This window comes from Rana temporaria, chromosome 1, assembly GCF_905171775.1.
Source record: "Rana temporaria chromosome 1, aRanTem1.1, whole genome shotgun sequence".
Taxonomy (NCBI): domain Eukaryota; kingdom Metazoa; phylum Chordata; class Amphibia; order Anura; family Ranidae; genus Rana; species Rana temporaria.
The window spans coordinates 386612891-386634924 of NC_053489.1; the positions used below are offsets into that span (position 1 = coordinate 386612891).

At 45.5% G+C, this 22034-nt stretch overlaps 1 protein-coding gene across 18 annotated transcripts in view; it reads right to left on the reverse strand.

Annotated features, from left to right (window-relative positions):
* Positions 1 to 22034, reverse strand: part of ADGRL3 (adhesion G protein-coupled receptor L3) — a 1059382-nt gene that overhangs the window by 287139 nt on the left and 750209 nt on the right. For all 18 annotated transcript variants that reach the window (XM_040322560.1, XM_040322545.1, XM_040322548.1 and 15 more), the window contains one exon: positions 21882 to 21948. In XM_040322560.1, the coding sequence (XP_040178494.1) occupies positions 21882 to 21948 (67 nt within the window). The remainder of the gene's footprint in view (positions 1 to 21881; positions 21949 to 22034) is intronic.

Here is a 22034-nt window from a genome sequence, read left to right on the forward strand (position 1 = left end):
AACCATGCAATTCAGCTGGTACACTGGGCACGGTCACAGTATAATCACACATCATATGTCCTGTTCTCCACTGATGCCGAAAAGGCTTTTGACCGGGTGGATTGGGTATACCTACGAGCTGTCCTAACTAGAATAGGCCTTGGCCCTAACATGCTCTCCTGGAGAGCATCGCTATATGCCTCTCCAGTTAAAGTGGACAGAGTCCTTTTGATCTCTAATGGATCGCGGCAAGGATACCCATTTAGAGCCCAAAATGGCAAATCGAAGATACACTAGTGAAGAGGCCTACACATTTCTGAGCTTGACAGATATTGAAGAGGAGGTCACTCATCTGTCAGGTTCAGGCTCAGAATATGATCCTGTAGACGACAGCGGCTCCATGACAGATAGCTCTGACAACGAAGTTGTGGACCCTGCCAAGGTCAGACGTACCTGACCCTATTCTTCTGCTGTTAATGAGGTGCAAGAACCGCAGGGCTCTTATATGGAGCAGAAAAGTACTAGTGCCACTCATCCTTCTGGTGAACTGGCAAGCACCAGCGGCCTAGTACACCCTGGTCGTACATCCAGCACTGCAGTAACACTTGGTGACGTGGCGAGTCCCATAAGTGCAAATCAAGCTGGCGAGGTGGCAAGCACAAGTAGTGTTCCGCTGCCACCAAGAAGAAGACAAAGACAGGCCCGTCGTGCCCATAGTGTCCTTCCTGCAGAATTCGCCAATCCTGATTGGGTGCCCACCACTTCTGCAGAACCCATACTTCCCCCATTCACTGGCCAACCCGGAATTCAGGTGGAAACAGTTGATTTTACGGCACTTGATTTTTATTCGCTGTTTTTCACGGAAGATATCTATTGTGGACCAAACTAATTTGTATGCTGGTCAATTCATCGCCGCTAATCCCCTCCCCTCTCCCTTGCCAGAGAATGGAAACCAGTTAAGGTTTTCGAATTTAGGACCTTTCTGGGCCTTTCCCTTGACATGGGCATAGTTAAATTGAGAGAGCTGCGGTTATATTGGTCCATTAATCCAGATTACCATGTGCCCGTGTTCTCTGCCTCCATGGCCAGGAAATGATACGAGCAAAACTTGCGGTTCATGCATTTCAACAACAATGAACTTTGTCGTCCTCGTGGAGACCCTGAATTCGATCGGCTCTACAAAATTTGGCCCCTCATAAACCACTTCAACGAATGTTTTGCAGCCTTGTATACTCCCCATCAAGTTGTCTGCGTTGATGATTCCCTGAGTACATTTTCTGGCCGCTTGTCTTTCAAACAGTACCTTCCCAGCAAGCGTGCCAGATACAGGGTCAAGATGTATAAGCTCTGTGACAGGGCCACAGGCTATACATGTAGTTTTATGGTTTATGAGGGAAAAGACAGTCACGTAGAGCCTGAGAACTGCCCAGATTAAATGGGGAGCGCTGGCAAGATAGTGTGGAACTTGGTGTCACCTTTATTCAGAAAGGAGTACCATTTGTATGTGGACAATTATTACACGAGCGTGCCACTTTTTAGTCACTTTGATCATTAGATTGGCGCATGTGGCACTGTGCGACCTAATCCCTGGGGCTTATCCCAGTGGCTTGTAGATTCCCGTCTTAGCCTGGGGGAGAGAGCCTGCTCAAGGTGTAATAATTTGCTTGCTGTGAAGTGGAGGCATAATAAGAATATTTTCGTTCTTTCCTCCCTTCATGTATACACAACAGTCCAAATTCATACGGCGACTGGTGTTGTGGAGAAACCCCTCTGTGTCCACAAATATAACCAATATATGGGAGGGGTGGACCTCAACGATCAGTTGTTCGCGCCGTATCTAGTTGCCCGTAAGGCCAGACACTGGTACAAAAAAGTGTCTGTATATTTATTTCAATTGGCTTTGCTGAATGCTTGTGTGCTATACAGAGCTTCAGGACAGACTGGATCTTTCTGTAAATTCCAGGGAGATATTGTCCAAGCCCTTCTGTAACCAGGAGGTGCTGCACCCCACCATCCCCAACCAAATTCAGTAAGCCAGCTGCATGAGAGGCATTTTCCGTATGTCCTCCCTAGTACCCCTACCCAACAAACCCCCCAAAGAAAATGTTGTGTCTGTAGAAAGCGCGGATTTAGGCATGACACCCATTATTATTGTTCACGCTGTCCTGACAATCCTGGTCTTTGCATAGGTGAATGTTTTGAACGCTACTACACACTAGTGCAGTTTTAGCATAGGGTACAGCATTTCACAGACTAGGACACACTTACACAGGGTCTCCCAAGATGTCATCGGATTTGAGAGACCCAAATCTTTAATCGAACAGTTACAGTTACAAAAAACGTGTTTAAAAAAAAAAAACACAAAAAAATGTAAAAATAATAAAAAAGAAAAATAGTTGTTTTATTGTTCTCTCCCTTTCTCTATTCTCTCTCTATTGTTCTGATCTTTTTTTACTGTATTCTATTCTGCAATGTTTTATTGTTATGTTTTTTCATGCTTTTCAGGTATGTAATTTTTTTATACTTTACTGTTAACCATTTTTTCAGGTACGCCATTCAGCTGCAGCGCAGATTTATTTATCTTGACAGCAACAGCGTTTGCTCCCACAATACATAAAGCCGTGACTCCAGTGCTGTAGGAGGTGATTTCACCACCACAGTTTAAAAAAGAGCATACAGTATATGCCGAAGCATGGGGGCAGCAGGGGCGGAGGAGCGATTTGCTCCTAATGCTGCATACATACGGTCGAAATTTCAACAAAAGCTTGCCGTGGAAAATTCAGACCATGTGTACGTGGCATAACTTTTACGGGAGGATGCCCCCATGCTTCGGCATATAGATTTTAGGCACAGGTTGCGTTAAAAAATCCGCTGGGATTTATCCGCGGATCAGTTCCAGCGGATAGATCCGGTCGTGTGTAGGCCCGAGCGGACATTTGTCCAGCCGACGGATTCCCAGCGGATAAAATTTTTGTGAAAAATTGGTGCATGTATGCCCATCATTAGAAGTGGGTGGATGAAGGGAGGTATTCTAATGGTGGGCATACCCACCGATTAATCTCTTGCTGGACTTTGAATGGTTATACCAGAATGATGCCTGCGTGTTTAGGTATCATCTTGGTATCATTCTTTTCAGCCTAGCGGTCGGCTTTCATGTAAAAGCAATCCTAGCAGCTAATTAGCCTCTAGACCCCTCCCACCGTCTTCCATGGTTTTCTCTGGCTCTCCTGTCCCAACAGGGAACCTGAGAATGCAGCCAGTGGTTCCGCCAGCTGACCATAAAGCTGATAAGAGACCAGAACGGCTCCAATCATCTCTATGGCCTAAGAAACCGGAAGTTACGAGCATTTCATAACTTAGATTGCCGGATATAAACAGCGCCATTGGGAAATTGGGAAAGCATTTTATCACACCGATCTTGATGTGGTCAGATGCTTTGAGGGCAGAGGAGAGATCTAGGGTCTAATAGACCCCAATTTTTTTTAAAAAGAGTATCTGTCACTACCTATTGCTATCATGCTATCATAGGGGATATTTACATTCCCTGAGATAACAATAAAAATTATTAAAAAAAAATGAAAGGAACAGTTTAAAAATAAAATACAACAGCAAAATAAATAATAATAAATAAATAATAATAAAAAGCACCCCTGCTCTCGCGCAAAGGTGAACGCAAGCATCAGTCTGGCTTCATATGTAAACAGCAATTGCACCATGCATGTGAGGTATCACCGCAAAGGTCAGATCGAGAGCAGTAATTTCAGCAGAAGGCCTCCTCTGTAAATCTAAAGTGGTAACCTGTAAAGGCTTTTAAAGGCTTTTAAAAATGTATGTAGTTTGTCGCCACTGCGCGTTCGTGCGCAATTTTAAAGCATGTCGTGCTTGGTATCCATGTACTCAGCCTAAGACCATCTTTTTTATTCCATCAAACATTTGGGCATAATAGTGTGTTTTAGTGCATTCAAAATAAAAAAAGTGTGGTTTTTCCCATAAAAATTCAGTTTGAAAAAAAGTGTCAGAAAGGGCTTTGTCTTCAAGTGGTTAGAAGAGTGGGTGATGTGTGACATAAGCTTCTAAATGTTGTGCATAAAATGCTAGGACAGTTTAAAACCCACCCCAAATTACCCAGTTTTGGAAAGTAGACACCCCAAGCTATTTGCTGAGAGGCATGTCGAATTCATGTAATATTTTATATTTAGACAAGTTGCGGGAAAAAAAAAATGGGCCAGATTCAGAAAGGATTTACGACGGCGTATCTCCAGATACGCCGTCGTAAGTCCGAATGTGAGGCGTTGTATCTCGGCGCCTGATTCAAAGAATCAGATACGCCAGAATTTGTCCAAGATACGACTGACGTAAGTCTCTTACGGAGTTGTATCTTAGGTGCATATTTACGCTGGCCGCTAGGGGCGTTTCCGTTGTTTTACGTGTCGAATATGCAAATGAGCAAGATACGCTGATTCAGAAACGTACTTGCGCCCGTTGGATTTATCTACGCCGTTTACGTAAGGCGTATGTCCGGCGTAAGTTTACCCCTCATAAAGCAGGGTTAAGTCATGTTAAGGTATGGACGTCAGAAACTTCGGAACAGTGTCGTATTTTACGTCGTTTGCGTAAGTCGTACGTGAATGGGGATGGGCGTAGGTTACGTTCACGTCGACAAAGCATTGAGCCGACGTATCTTAGGGAGTATTTGCGAAGTGACTCTGAGCATGCGCGCGCATGCGCCGTTCGATCGGCCACTCATTTACATGGGGTCACGGCTCATTGTAATACAACACGCCCACTGCCTTGATAATTTGTATTACGCGGGCTTACGCCGGGCCATTTACACTACGCCGCTACGTAACTTAGGGCGCAAGTTCTTTCTGAATACGGTACTCGCCTCTCTAAGTTACGGCGGCGTAACGTATATGAGATGCGTTACGCCCGCAGAAAGTTACGCCGATCTTTCTGAATCTGCCCCAATTTTTTTTTTGCACAAAGTTGTCACTAAATTATATATTGCTCAAACATGCCATGGGCATATGTGGAATTACACCCCAAAATACATTCTCTTACTTCTCCTGAGTACGGGGATACCACATGTGTGGTGGGAGCCTAGCTGTGTACGGGACCCCAAAAACCAAGCACCGCCTTCAGGCTTTCTAAGGGTGTAAATTTTTTATTTCACTCCTCACTGCCTATCACAGTTTCGGAGGCCATGGAATGCCCAGATGGCACAAACCCCCCCCAAATGACCACATTTTGTAAAGTAGACACCCCAAGCTACGGTGAGTATTTTGCAGATCTCGTTTTTTATCACAAAGTTTTGAAAATGTAAAAAAGAAAAAAATAGGATTTTTGTACTCACCGTAAAATTCTATTCTCTGAAGTCCATGGACGGACACAGCTTCCTTATATTCTTGACTGTAGGGTTATGTTCCGTCTATCAGGAGAGGACTAGGCAGACATGTTAATGGTTAAAACATGTAATCTTTAGCAATGGTGAACAGCCCCACCCAGGGGGCGGTCCCTCTTGTCATAACCCCTCTCGCTGCAGTGAGCAGCTCAGTTCGTCAAAAAGCAGTACAAATCTAAAAAAGGAGGGGTGGGTGCTGTGTCCGTCCATGGACTTTAGAGAAACGGGTTTTACGGTGAATACAAAAATCCTATTTTCTCTTTTGTCCATGGACGGACACAGCTTCCTTATATTCTTTGACACAGTGTCAAAAAAATGAGGTGTGGGAACAGCAATCAAAACCAAACGTCACCCCAACACACCAGTGCTCCTCAATGGAGGAGTTGCAACCTTTAAACCGCCGCCTGCAAAACCATGCAGCCGAAGCAAGCATCCGAAGATGCACTTACATCTACCTTGTAAAATTTAGTAAAGGTGTGAACGGACGACCAGGTCACCGCCTTGCACACCTGTGAGACAGATGCTTGATGTTGGAAAGCCCAGGAAGTACCAATTGCCCTGGTCGAATGCGCCATGACAGGAAAGGGAGGCGCCCGCCCTTTCAGGGCATAAGCCTGAATCACGATCCGTCTGATCCACCGAGAAATGGTGGCCAACGAGACCACCAGGCCTTTCTTTGGACCAGACACCAATACAAACAGTAACTCTTACCTCCGAAACTGAGCCGTAGCAGACAGATACACCCGCAGAGCACGTACCACGTCTAGGGAATGTAACGCAGCCTCCTTGGGAAGCGATGGCCAAGGACACAAAAATGGAAGTACAATGTCCTTGTAACGGTCAACACCGTTTACGACCTTCCATCAACCCACGACAGCTTATCGACACTCCACAATCAGGCAAACGAACACGACCAATAAGAATTCCCCCCAGACATGAGACACACAGCTCTGTTCTGGTTTCAAATGCAAGCCAACTTTAATGGTCAGCTCTCAATTTATATAAAGTTTAAGCATGAAAGGAACAATCAAACTCTCCACCCACACCTCACACCCTGGGGGGGCTTCAATACACCTTCAGATGGCTAATTGCTAAACATTCCAGACATCTTGGCGCCGGGCTATAATTATCACTGCACCTGAAAAGTCACATTCCTTTATTAACAGAATTCAAACAAAACACCATCACACAATGATTTATTTTCAATCCACATCTTTAGACAGACGTTCTGTCTCTGCATACAGCTTGACAGAAAGGTATTCACACCTCTGAGCATCAATAGGCTTTAAGCAGTGTTATCACACAATGAAAGGCCTTTCAAGAGCCAGCCACATTTAACATGTCAACAGTCTACACAGAGAGATGAGTCATAGAATAAACCAACACTTTGCAATATGAGCTATCAGTAATGTCCCCTGTTCTGTAATTTAGGATATAATTTCTCAGTCACCCTATGGCCCTATCGGACATAAGGTGACCCTAGACATAAGACTCCTTGGTGACGCCGGTACAGGAGTACCCCTCATCCTTCCAAAGTCTCTGTTTGTCCCGGGTCATTCCGTTACATCTCTCCCCTTTCGGTGGGAGACTTACACAGGAGGAGACCCCAAACGGGTTGACTCCGAAGTTAGTCAGTAGTACCAGTCCTTCAATGCTGGTATCCATACCGTACCCCAAATAAATTGCTCCAAACAGAGCATTACTCAACCTGCCAACCTCTGCCTCTCTCAGAGAACATGCCTGCTGCTGGGGAGAGGCCTGGACTGGCCCGTTTCCCTGGAGTCCTTTCAGCCGCTGGAGAGAAGACAGGGTGACTGGGCTCAGTCCATCATGCTGTTGGGGATCTGGGCCAACTGGCCCCCATCCCTGGGGTATACCAGTGGAGACTGAAGTCCCATCCACTGGTAGGTGAAAATCCCCCAATGCTTGCAAAGCAAAGCCGACATCCTCCTGTCTCGGTGACGCACCATTTTCTGGGGTTGTGTCAGTGGAGACCACAGTCCCATCCACTGCCCCAGGAACTCCCTCTTCCGTTAGTTGAGAGCAGAGGCTTGTGGCACTCTGCTCTGTTGCCAGCTCTTCCGCTGGCTTGCTTTGAGTGGAGACCACAGTCCCATCCACTCCCACAGGAACTCCCTCTCCTGCTAGGTGAGAGCAGAGGCTTGTGGCACTCTGCTCTGTTGCCAGCTTTTCTGCTGGGTCGTTTTGAGTGGAGACCACAGTCCCATCCACTCCCACAGGAACTCCCTCTCCTGCTAGTTGAGAGCAGAGGTTTGTGGCACTCTGCTCTGTTGCCAGCTCTTCCGCTGTGTGGCTGTGAGGGGAGACCACACTCCCATCCCCCGATGTCAGCTCAAGCTGCAGTTGTGTGCAGCAGCCAGTAGCATCCTGCCCTGCTGCCAGTGATTCAGCTGGGAGTAAACGCTTTACCACCACAGCTTGTTGCTGGGGAGAGGGGCCAACTGCCCCGGCTCCCTGGAACTTCACTTCCATGGTGACTGGCATCTGTACCTCTCCCCTCTATTCAGTTGGTGCTGCTGTGACTTCTGCTGCTGCAGCATCTCTTTGCTGTAGCCAAGTGGCATCCACAGCCGCTATAACCCGGTCTATGATCTCCGGTGGAGGATTAGGTCCATACTGTGCCAGTCCACGTCTAATAGCCCGGTCAAAAAACTCTTCCTCGGGTGTCCTGTCTGTTATGCTGGGCCTTTCTGTTACGCTGGGCCTTTCAGCTCTATCCATTTGGACAAGCTCTGTAATAATGTCTCTTCTCTTACGATTGCAGGCCGATCTGCCCCCGGCTCTCCAGTAAGTCCTTGAGGGAAGAGAGCTTCAGCCGTTCATACAGCGTCTCCATTGTCCTGTGTCCTTGTAGCCGTCCTTCTGACGACGGAAACATCCCACTGCTGTGCCACCACTTATAACGGTCACCACCGTTTATGACCTTCCATCAACCCACGACAGCTTATCGACACTCCACAATCAGGCAAACGAACACGACCCATAAGAATTCCCCCCAGACACGAGACACATAGCTCTGTTCTGGTTTCAAATGCAAGCCAACTTTAATGGTTAGCTCTCAAGTTTATATACAGTTTAAGCATGAAAGGAACAATCAAACTCTCCACCCACACCTCACACCCTGGGGGGGCTTCAATACACCTTCAGATGGCTAATTGCTAAACATTCCAGACATCTCGGCGCTGGGCTATAATTATCACTGCACCTGAGAAGTCACATTCCTTCATTAACAAAATTCAAACAAAACACCATCACAAAATTTCTTCTCAATCCACATCTTTAGACAGACGTTCTGTCTCTGCATACAGCTTGACAGAAAGGTATTCACACCTCTGAGCATCAATAGGCTTTAAGCAGTGTTATCACACAATGAAAGGCCTTTCAAGAGCCAGCCACATTTAACATGTCAACAGTCTACACAGAGAGATGAGTCATAAATTAAACCAACACTTTGCAATATGAGCTATCAGTAATGTCCCCTGTCCTGTAATTTAGGATATAATTTCTCAGTCACCCTATGGCCCTATCGGACATAAGGTGACCCTAGACATAAGACTCCTTGGTGACGCCGGTACAGGAGTACCCCTCATCCTTCCAAAGTCTCTGTTTGTCCCGGGTCATTCCGTTACAGTCCTCATTTAGATAAAAAGCCGAAACCACCTTTGGAAGAAACAAAGGCTGCGGGCGTAGCTTTATCCCTATGGAGGACCAAGTAGGGGGACTTGCAAGACAAGGCGGCCAACCCAGAAACCCGTCTGACAGATGTAATGGTCTAGTTAATATTCCAATTGCACACGTTCCTGGAAAACAGTTCATAGAAGAATGGTGGGTGCTGAAACGATCACCAGCTAAGCACTGGAACCATCAAACAAACGAACATATTTGCCAGCACACCGTGGTGACTGTTTGTTTTACATTAAACTTTTGGATGTAATCAACAATCCACGGTGTGCTGGCGAATATGTGCGTTTGTTTGACAGACGTAATGGCCAGTAGAAAGGCAACTTTCTGGGAGAGTGTCAGGAGAGGTATCTCTGATGTTCTCAAAGGGGGGGTTCCTTAATTGTCGAGAGTACCAGGTTCAAATCCCACAGAGGCAGTGGTGGACGAACCGGAAGAGCCACATGTCGAACACCTTGAACAAAAGTGCTCACTAGTGAGTGAGTCGCCAAGGGTCGTTAAAAGAAAACAGCCAAAGCTGAAATCTGCCCCTTAACCCCCTTGGCAGTATTCCCGAGTCTAGCTGGGAGTAAGATTTCAATAACAAAAGCGGTATCCCCGAGCCAGACTCGGGGCCGCCTCGCAGCTTCCACAGGCACAAGTTACTTACCTTGTCCCTGCATCCTGCGATGCATACCCGCTGTGTGAGCGAGCGGCGTCCTCGCTCGATTCACACAGTGCCTGTGTGCCGCCGATCTCTGTTCCCTGCGACGTTACGATGCACGGGGGCGGAGAACGGTGCCAAATTAAAAAAAGTATAAATAAATAAATAAACACATCACATACAGTATACTGTAATCTAAGGCCTCGTACAGACGAGGGGATATCCACTGGAAACGGTCTGCCGGACCGTTTCCAGCGGATATTCCTCCTCCGGATTTTGATCTGATGGCTTGTACACACCATCGGATCAAAATCTGCGCGGAAAACATCCGCGGTGACGTGCGCGACGCTGGAGGGTAACTACTTCCACGCATGCGTCGAATCATTACGACGCATGCGAGGGATGGGAGCGGACGGATTGATCCGGTGAGTCTGTACAGACGACCGGATCAATCCGCTGGACACGATTCAAGCGGATAGATTTCTTAGCATGCTAAGAAATTTCTATCTGCTTGAAATCAATCGGCCGGAATAATCTCCGCGAATAAATATCCGCTAGGCTGTACAGACGACCGGATTTGTCCGCTGGAACTGATCCGCGGATCAATCCCAGCGGATAGATCCGGTCGTCTGTACGAGGCCTTACAGATTACAGTACTGTATGTAAAAAATACACACCCCCTTTGTCCCTAGTGGTCTGCCCAGTGTTCTGCATGTACTTTTATAAAATAAAAACTGTTCTTTCTGCCTGCAAACTGTAGATTGTCCATAGCAACCAAAAAGTGTCCCTTTATGTCAAAAGTGATTTTAGAGCAGCTAGAAAACAGCGATAATAAATTATAATCACTTGCAGAATTGAGCGATAGCGATTTGTGGGGAAATTCGTCATAAAAAAATAAAAGTAATGACAGCGACAATTCTGCAACTGAGCAAATTTCAGTGTTTTTGATTTGATTACATTATTGAATAATTTTTATTATAATTACATTATTATTTGTTATAATTATTTATAGTTATTTATTATATTATAATTTATGATTTTACCGCTTTTGGTACAAAATTCCAGACATAATCATACCGCCAGGGAGGTTAAAAGTGCCTAAGGCAAGTTTTTGATCCACGCCACGCTGCAAAAACAGCAGGATCCTAGAAACTGAATATGTATGTGGATGCCACCCCATCTCTTCACACATAGAAATGTAAGCCTTACACGTGCGATGGTAAGGCTTCCGGGAAGAAGACCTCCGTGCCCTCAGCATGGTACCAAATCCAACAGGCCTCGGTCCTTCAGCACCCGGCTTTCAACAGCCACGCCATTAAAGCCAGTGACTGTAAAGCAGGATGAAGAATGGGACCTTGTGACAGAAGGTTTTCTCACAACGGCAGTCGCCAAGGAGCATCCGCCACTAGTCTTTCCAGGTCGGCGTACCAGGGACGCCAAGGCCAATCTGGGGCAATTAGGATCATCGGGATCCCTTCGGCCTCTGCTCTGTGAAGCAGACAAAGCAGCAGTTTCAGCGGGGGAAAGGCATAAATCAGTCGATACTGTCCCCACGGGGCTACCAATGCATCTGTCACGTTCGCCCAAGGATCTTTTGACCTGGCCACGAACCTCAACACATTTCGATTGAGCCGAGAAGCCAGGAGATCTACATCTGGCTCGCCCCATCTCAGGCAAAGGAGGTGAAAAACATCCGGGTGTAGTGACCATTTTCTTAGGTCCAGTATCTGGCGACTAGGTAGTCCGCTTGCCAGTTGTCTACCCCCGGAATGTATACGGCCGATAGAGCCGGTACGCTCCTCTCTGCCCACTGCAAGATGTGAGCCACCTCTGAAGCTGCTGCCGCGCTTCTTGTTTCTCCTTGATGGTTGATATACGCCACCGTCATGGCGTTGTCCGACTGGATCCTGGTCGGACGCCCCTATAGCCTCTGTGACCATGTGGAGAGGCGCTGCCTGATCGCCCGGAGTTCCAGTACATTGATCGGCAGGCGATATTCTTCTTGTGTCCAGCGACCCTGTGTCAACTGAACACCCCAAACTCCCCCCAACCGGTCAGGCTGGCGTCCGTCGTGATCACTGTCCAGTGAAAGGGAAGGAACGACTCTCTGGACTGAAGAGCCGGAGAGCTCAACCACCAGACCAGGGAAGCCCTGACTTGTTGGCTCACCTGGATTTGACAATCCAGGGACAACGGGGATCTGTCCCATTTGGACAGAATCTACCTCTGCAAAGCTCAAGTGTGGAATTGAGCATATGGTACTGCCTCGAAGGAGGCTACCATCAGACCCAAGACTCGCATGCAAAAGCGGAGCGACGACCATTTGCGGGATGTCAACAGCTTCACCGCAGTCCGAAGAGTCTGCAACTTTTCCAAAGGGAGAAAAACCCTCGCCTTTGAGAAGTCTAGAATTAAATCCAAATATTCTGGGCAGAACCTGTACCGACTTCTGGAAGTTCAGCACCCAGCCAAATTCTCGGAGGGTCTGACTGGCAATCGCCACATCCTCCTCTAATTCTGCGCTTGAAGCATCTCTCAGAAGCAGATTGTCCAAGTAGCCCACAATGGCGATTCCTCGCTGTCTCAGCAAGGCCAGAATCGGGGCAAGCACCTTGGTGAAAGCTTTTGGCGCCGATGCCAGGCCAAAGGAGAGAGCCACAAATTGATAGTGGTCTTCCCCCACTGCAAAGCGCAGGAACCTCTGGTGCCTGACAAAAACGGGGACATGCAAGTACGCGTCCTTGATGTCCAAGGGCGCAAAAAAATCCCCCGAATGGAGTGCTGTGACCACAGAGCGAACTGATTCCATCCTGAAGATCTGAACCTTTACAAAGGTAGTCAGAGCCTTGAGGTCCAGGATTGGACGGACTCCGTCCTTCTTCGGGACCACAAACAGATTAGAATAGAAAGCCTGAAACCTTTCCTGCAGCGGCACAGGTATGATTACCCCACACTTCAGCAAGTCCTGTACTGCCCATCTTAGGGCATCCCGACGAGCCAGAAGAAGAGGAAGGTTTGAGGGAAAGAATCTGTTCGGTGGACAAGAAAAAAACTCTATCTTGTACCCTGATGAAACCACTTTGCAAACCCACTGGTCGGAAAGCAGGGAGGTCCACCGAGCTGCAAACTCGCGAAGACGTCCCCCCACCCGGAGGTCGGGTGGGGGCAAACCTTCATGCAGTAGCAGATTTGTTCACAGGCTTGTTTGGACTGCAAACCCAGGGACTTTTGTCCCTCAGCTGGTCCCTTGTCGGCCTGGGAACGCTTACCTGCAGGCCTGGACTGACGAAAATACTGCTTCTGTGCGGAAAATTAAGGTTTCCAGCTTACGGTGTGGCTCCTTACCCTTTCTGGACTGAGGGAGGAGCGTGCTCTTACCCCCTGTGACATCTTTAATGATGTCATCCAGTGAGGCCCCAAATAGCCTCCCTCCCCGGAAGGGCAAATCCGCCAGGGCCTTCTTGGAAGTCTGGTCCGCGGACCAGCATTTTAGCCAGATCAGGCGCTGCAAAACAACCGCGGATACCGAGGCTCTGGAAATCAGAGGAGCTGCATCTCAGATATATTTGAGGCCATACACTAACTGGTCAGTGAGTTCCACGCAGCCTGGGGGGGCATGATGCTCCTCCAATTCCTGCTGCAATAACTTTGCCCATTCGGTCAATGTCTGTGACACTAGTTCCGTGACCAAAATGGGCCGCAATGCCGATCCCAGCATGGTGAACATGGACCGACCCAGTGCCTCAGACCTCCTATCAGCAGGGTCCTTAAATGCAGGGGTCCCCTCTACCAGAATCATGGCTACTTTGTTTAACCTAGACACCAGGGGGTCCATGAGCTGGGGAGATGCCCATTTTTTTAAACAGGCTCTCCTTAAAAGGGTAACGCACCGCCATGTGTTTAGAGACCGAAGAGGTCCTCTGCGGTCGCTCCCATTCCTTATCCATGTGCGGGTCGGCTTTTGGGACACAAAAGGGACCGACACCTCAGCAGATGCCCCAGCCGCATCCTCCAGTTTAAGAGTGTCCCGCACTGCGGTGATAAATGCTCCAACAAGTGCCTTGTCCTGCGCTGACCCGGACGTGGAGTCACCCTCAGAATAGTCCCGGTCTGCATCCTTTGATACCTCAGAACCGGGGCCCTGGGGCACATCCAGGCCCGGGTCTGAGTCAGAGCTATCCCCAGAAGAAGGTGGGGGGAGGGGGTGTTTTTACCCCCCTTGCGCCCACACCCAGCTTCCACCCTGGCAACAATTGATTCCAGGACCGCCGACAAAGCGTCCACAGGAACCGCAGGTGCAGGGGCATCGGTTGCTACCACATGAATGTCTGGGGGAAGAAACGCCAGCTTCTGACGCCATGCTGGCCCACTCTGTGACAGTCTCAGGGACTACAGTCAAGCGCAATAGTATAGTTATAAAAAAGAAATTTGCACTAGGTGTAAAATAATTATTATATGAACAAAGTGAAAACAAATCTGTGATAGATGTCCTGCAGCTAGACACAATAACCCTGATATGGGGCACAACTAGAATATATACAAAAAAAGTGTAGCGCTGCATAGTAAGTGAATAAGTGACATAAAGGAATAAAAATATATGAAATAATCAGTGCAATGTCCATAGATCATGCAACGTTCTTTGTAAAAACATGCATGAACAGTTCATTAACGTGAATATCCAATGAAATCAAACAATGTGGAAATAAAGGTGATGTCAATCAAATCCTGTGCAGCCTGCCACCTCAGGTAAAAATGAAGGTTTACCGAAAAGCCTGCGACCACCCTTGTTAGGGGACGTCAAACAAGGCTTTGCAGAATAATGATGTCCTCACTGAATCATGGGATGCTTCTCAATCAGCTACAAGCGATGATGGGCTATAAGCGATGATGTGCACGGTTGGAAAGGCAATCCATACACATCAATGTATATAACCTGTCTGTCTGTACAGTAATTAGCTGACACCTGAGCTCCTCTTCTCAGTACAACCAGATTAGGAATCAGATCCTCTTCATAGCAAGATATCCGGCCAAGGTGAAGCTGCAAGGCTCCTCAGCATGTACTACTTTCCACATAAAGGCCTCTTAGGAATCCCATCATCCCTGGTGAATGTCAGATGCATTAGTGCAGACTCACTCACGGTTACAAGAGTCCCTCATGCAACTGAGCGAATGCAGAGATGCAAGTCCCTCCTATTTGTGAACTTCTGATGTGTACTGTATTTCTAAGAACATAATCCTCTGTGAGTATGATGAATTCCCATGTCCCATGTAGATGTTTTGCTGCCTGCCTGCCTGCCTGCTGTACTTGTATACATCCATATTTATTTTATAGCATTTATATATATTTATGCATTGTTTTTTTTTTTAATAGAACAAACAGCCTGTAAAAATTCCCTGAAGAAGAAATTGAATACCTACATCTCCGAAACATGTTGGGATCGTCTGTGACCACACATTTACTGTAACCTCCAATTTTGAGGCTAGTGTGTTCCAGCATTCAGTTGCTGTTCTATTTGATTGTGTTCAAATGCATTGTTTTTAGGTGTACCTACTTGTGCATTTTCAATATATACAGTAGGGCAAACAAGTATTTAGTCAGCCACCAATTGTGCAAGTTCTCCCACTTAAAAAGATGAGAGAGGCCTGTAATTGTCATCATAGGTATACCTCAACTATGAGAGACAAAATATGGAAACAAATCCAGACAATCACATTGTCTGATTTGGAAAGAATTTATTTGCAAATTATGGTGGAAAATAAATATTTGGTAATCTACAAACAAGCACGATTTCTGGCTCTTACAGACCTGTATCTTCTTCTTTAAGAGGCTCCTCTGTCCTCCACTCATTACCTGTATTAATGGCACCTGTTTGAACTTGTTATCAGTATAAAAGACACCTGTCCACAACCTCAAACAGTCACACTCCAAATTCCACTATGGTGAAGACCAAAGAGCTGTCGAAAGACACCAGAAACAAAATTGTAGACCTGCATCAGGCTGGGAAGACTGATAGCCAGATTCACGTAGGCGGGCGCAACGTTAGGCAGGCGTAGCGTATGGCATATACGCTACGCTGCCGTAAGTTAGAGAGGCAGGTGCTGTATTCACAAAGCACTTGCCTCCTAAGTTACGGCGGCGTAGCGTAAATGGGCCGGCCTAAGCGCGCCTAGTTCAAATGTGGAACAGGGGGGCGTGTTTTATGTAAATGACTGGTGACCCAACGTGATTGACGTTTTTAACCAACGGTGCATGCGCCGTCCCTGGACATATCCCAGTGTGCATTGCTCCAAAGTAAGTCGTTTCGACGTGAATGTAAATTACGTCCAGCCCGATTCGCGTACGACTTACGCAAACGGCGTAAAAAGATAGGCTTGTTCCGACGTCCATACCTTGCATGGGCTGCGCCACCTAGGGAGCAGCTTTATCTTTACGCCGGCGTATCTCTGATGTAAACGGCGTAAATAATTGCGCCGGGCGCACGTACGTTTCTGAATCGGCGTATCTAGTCATTTGCATTATCTACGCCGAACTCAATGGAAGCGCCACCTAGCGGCCAGCGTAAATATGCACCCTAAGAAACAACAGCATAGGAGACTTACGCCGCTCGTATCTTAGCCTAATTTAAGCATATCTGGTTTCCAGAATACCCTTAAATTTACGACGGCGTATATTCAGAGTTACAACGGCGTATCTACTGATACGCCGGCGTAACTCTTTGTGAATCTAGCTATGAGTCTGCAATAGGCAAGCAGCTTCGTGTGAAGAAATCAACAGTGGGAGCAATAATTAGAAAATGGAAGACATACAAGACCACTGATAATCTCCCTCGATCTGGGGCTCCACGCAAGATCTCACCCCGTGGGATTCGGGGAGGAGTTAAAAGTTGGGTAGTTAAACTTTGGGCAACAGGATTTAAATGGTGCCAACAGACTCCAGAGACATAGATATAATTTTGCCCCTGTACAAATCATTAGTAAGACCTCATCTGGAATATGCAGTTCAGTTTTGGGCACCAGTTCTCAAAAAGGACATCGGAGAACTGGAGAAAGTGCAGAGAAGGGCAACCAAACTGATAAGAGGCATGGAGGAGCTCAGCTATGAGGAAAGATTAGAAGAACTAAATGTATTCACTCTTGAGAAGAGGAGAATAAGGGGGGATATGATCAACATGTACAAATATATAAGAGGTCCATACAGTGAACTTGGTGTTGGGTTATTCACTTTACGGTCAACACTGAGGACAAGGGGGCACTCTTTACGTCTAGAGGAAAAGAGATTTTACCTCCAAATACGGAAAGGTTTTTTCACAGTAAGAGCTGTGAAAATGTGGAACAGACTCACTCCAGAGGTGGTTCTGGCCAGCTCAGTAGATTGCTTTAAGAAAGGCCTGGATACTTTCCTAAATGTACAGAATATAACTGAGTACTAAGATTTGTAGGTAAAGTTGATCCAGGGTAAATCCGATTGCCTCTCGGGGGATCAGGAAGGATTTTTTTCCCCTGCTGTAGCAAATTGGATCATGCTCTGCTGGGGTTTTTTGCCTTCCTCTGGATCAACCGTGGGTATGGAGTTGGGTGTATAGGATTTTACTGTGTTTTTTATTTTGTTTTTTTATTTTTATTTTTTTGTGGTTGAACTGGATGGACTTGTGTCTTTTTTCAACCTGACTAACTATGTAACTATGTAACAGTTTGTGCAAGGCGGGAATAGAAAGGCCCTGCTCTAGGGGTTTATAATCTAAGGGGAGGGGGTGGAACAAAAATAAAAGCTGCTGGAAATTATCTGATATGGAGCTAGCTGAGGTAACATTTTCGGTGGAGGTGAGGTAGGCTTCCCGGAATAAAAGAGTTCCTAGGGACACCTAGGTGTGGAAAGGGTAGGGCCTGGCTGGACATATGGGGGTGGGGAGTGCCAGAGGTTCTGGAGAAGTCCTGAGGTTGAGCATGGCAGGAGGTAACAAGGGTGATGGAAATCAGGATGTTTTAGGGCCAAAACTTTAGTAAACGCCACCCTGTTGCGGTCCCGATGCGGGTCACTATTAAGAGACCGATGTAGAGTATTTTGTGCATTTAAGAGAGGACCCTAGATCTATATTTTTCTTTTTTTTTTGTTATTCTAGGGACAAGCCTCTTCAATTTGTAATAATAAAGTGAGGTCAGGTTTACCCAAATTCTAAAAATTTTAATCATTTTTTTCTCTCTCTCTCTCTCACGGTGTTAAAGGATCACTAAAGGAAAAAAAAATGTTTTGCTGAAATGACTGTTTACAGGGTATAGAGACATAATAGTTAACTGATTCCTTTTAAAAACGATTAAAAATAGATAAACATTAATCATATAATGTGCCTCTTAGATGCAAAAACGAAAGTGAAACTAGTTTAGTCTTTGCAAGTTTCATGCCTCTGTGCTGGACAGTGCCATAGAGAGTCATGGCTAGGAAAACGAAACTAAAGTCTCCCATGACTTTTTTCATAAGGAGCCAGACAACCAGGAAGTGTCCAGAACAAAGTAGTATTACAGCAACATCAGAGCAAAAACGAGCAATGAGGACATGAAACCAGGACTGCAGTAAGGTAAAGGAAGCTATTTAGCTAAAAAAAAAAATTCCTTTAGTGACCCTTTAATATCTGTGTACCTGACCTGCAAAAATACTGCCAATTACTAGTATGAGAGAGGAGTTGCCCTTTTTGTTAAGGAACTATATTTTTTTCTCGCTTTCAGCAAAAGTTGTCAGGGCAACTAGGTATTTGTTTTTTGAATACCGATTCAACGCTCTTTAACAATCTAAAGTGGAATATAAACTAGAGGTCTTGGCTGGAGCAGCATTAAATCTGTATTTATTTTTTTATTTTTTACTATTCTCCTTATTCATTTTCATTACTCACCTCTCTTCCTTTCCATCTTTAATTATTATTATGCTCTAAGTTTTTTCTTTTGTTTTCTATCGTCCATCTTCTCAAGATAATGTAACTAAGACATCAGTCATATAATTTTGTTTTTTTAAGACGCGTGAGCATTCCTGCCCGTTAGTACCATATTTTACACCCAGTGAAACCAAAGTATCCATGGACATCCAGTTTTTTATGTCTTAATGTAATTCTACCCCCTAAATGTAATTCTACACCCCCCCCCAAATGTAATTATACCTCCCCTAGTCTACCTACTATTTTATAGTCTTAATTGGCCATGCCACTGCTCCTGTCTGACATTTCTCCAATAACTGTACCCTGACGTTCTCCTTTCTCTTTTTTGTATTCATGCACGACTGTCCGGAGGCCCGCCCAACCACCACCTGAAGAATTTCTTGACACAAATGTGCCACGAATAAGACTCTCCTGAACTTTCCTTCACCATGCTGAAAAGTGCTGTCTTGCGGTCCGATCCAATCGTTACAATCATAACACCATATTCCCAAGTTACAGGACTAGATATGCCAGGATCCCGCCATCAATGTTGGAGTTCCGCTCTTCCAAAGCAGAGGGGCGATGAAACATTGCAGTACAGACAGACACTCATGGTTCGGATGTGAAATCTCAAAGGCACCAGGATTTCTTTACTGTCTCAAGTCTACCTTGATGGGTTCCAGCGCGTTCAAGAAAGGAAGAGGCAGGGGTAGTGTGGGAAGGGTCGGGGCTTCTGGGCTGTTGTGGATGGGTACAAAATCATTGAAGGAGGACATAAGTTCAAGAATGAACTTTAGGGGAGACTGTGGTGGATATTTTGAAATTCATATTTATATCATGGAGCTTCAAGGGAACCATTGCAAGGATGTATGTATATGTTTTTACAGGACTTTATATACTTTGTGATATGATGAAATAAGGTCCCGCTTATATTTTAAAAGGACTTTTTTTCCTGTCTCATGGAATGGTTAAATGTCTTCAGGTGATAATTAAATTATTCTTTTGTTTTGAAGAGAGCCTGGGCAGACGTAAAGGCTCCATCACAGCAGGGGTCCTTAGCATGCTAATGTCAGAACTGATTGGGCTCAAAAGGGGTTGCTTAACACATCATAAACGTATAATAGACAGAAAGGCACTGCAAGTTTTAGACCTGGGCATGGTAGGCAAAGAGGCTTGAGATGCAGCCAATCAGAATTTGATGCAACTCTGGACCAATAGAGTTGTTTCATTTGTTGATTGGTGGAGAAGGAATATAAAATAGGTTTCCTCTATCTCAAGATGTTGCTTAAGATTAATATTGCTTCTATTTTTCTATTCTGTAACTTTTTCTATCCCACAATTTGTCCTGATATACGGATAGCTCTTGTATGTCCATTATAACGTATTACTGTGTATCATTGATAACATCTTTGTTTTAAGGTGATATCATGTATGTTATAGTTGCCAATATCGGATTAATACAAGTTTCTTTTCTGTACAATAGTAAGTTTGAATAAATTAGATTGTTATCCGTTTTGCACAGTTATCGTTCGTTCTTAATTTTATTGGTTATAGCTGCAACCGCATGGGTCAGTTATTATATAGACAAGCTTGTATTCACTTATTTGAGGTATCATTAAGACCCCTTTCACACTGAAGCATTTTTACAACGTTTTAGCGTTAAAAATAGCATTAAAACGCTCATAAAGCATATCAATGGACCCTTTCACACTGAGTCCTGCAAGCAGCATCTTTGGAGCAGCTTTTGGGGCGCTGAATAAAAACGCCCCTCTCCATTGAAATGAATTGAATGCGCTGTAAAAACGCCTTGTCCTTTCACACTGAGGCGTTGCACTGGCGGGGTGTTGAGAAAAGTCCTGCAAGCAGCATCTTTGGAGCAGCTTTTGGGTGCTGAAAAAAAACGCTCCAAAAACGCCCCTCTCCATTGAAATGAATTGAAAGTGCTGTAAAAACGCCTTACCCTTTCACACTGAGGCACTGCAAAAACACCCTAAAACGTTAGGGTCTTAGCGGTGCTTTACTAGCACATTGGGATTGCAGATGAGGCTTTGCTCGAATAACGCTCGAATCACCAGTGTGAAAAGGGCCTAACCATTTAAGTGAGGTATAAACATTTCCAACACAAAAGTTAAAGAAGGTTAAGTGATAGAGAAATACTCACCTTTGCTAGAACAGTATATACCACTGCATGGCAGCATGCCTGGCAGTCTATTCTGTTGGCAATCTGCCACCTACACTGAGTGCATGGCCTAGTGAGAGTGTTAAATATTATTACTGATTGCCATGTGCATTTTTTTCTCAGTTTAACAACTTATCTGGCAAACACAAACATGTAAACTGCTGGTGTGCTTTCTTGGCAATTGCAGTAACAGAGTTGCCTAGCATTAATATCAGTACCATTGGAATTTTTTCTTAAAGTAGAAATGTCAACAATTTAAAAAGTGTCAATATTTGGCCATGGACTAAATAAAGGCAAACTGTCCTCTCCTGGTAGTTTGGCAAATGCACCAGCAACATGCCCTAATATTACATAATTTGCCAATTAATTCATAGTGTTTACAGACTGTTTCCCCAGACCCCACAAAAAGGCCTGGCAAACCTGTACTCTCACGGTAGATGTGTAAAGAAAACTGTAGGTAGACACATTCATTTACTACTAGAATTGACAAATCTCTTAGGCCCCATACACACGGGAGAATTTATCCGCGAATACAGTCCAGCGGACAGTTTCCGCGGATAAATCCTCTCGAGGATTTCCGCGGATTTCTATGCGATGGCGTGTACACACCATCGCATTGAAATCCGCGCCGAAATCCTCTGGCGATGACGTGTCGCGCCGTCGCCGCGATTATGACGCGGCGACGTGCGCGACGCTGTCATATAAGGAATTCCACGCATGCGTCAAATCATTACGACGCATGCGGGGGATCCCTTAGGACAGATGGATCCGGTGAGTCTGTACAGACCAGCGGATCCATCCGTTGGGATGGTTTCCAGCAGATGGATTTGTTCTGCATGTCAGCGAATATCCGATCTGCTGGAATCCATCCCAGGGGAGATATATCCGCGGATAAAGATCCGCTGGCGTGTACACACCATAGGATCTATCCGCTGAAACCCATTTGCTGGGATTTATCTGCGGATGGATTCTATGGTGTGTACGGGGCCTAATAGTCTGAATTTCACAATAACGTAATTGAGACAATTAAGAGATGTGTAACAAACATGGAAAAGGCAAAACAAAAAAACTCACCATGATTATTAATGTAGCTGGTCCTATAAAGCTCCAAATAAAATACGTATCATGTCGTAGCCAGCAACTGTAAACAGAGAAAAAACATATTAAACATTATTAACAGTAATGTACTATTATGGCTATATAGCTAAAGGTTAACTGAAAAAATAT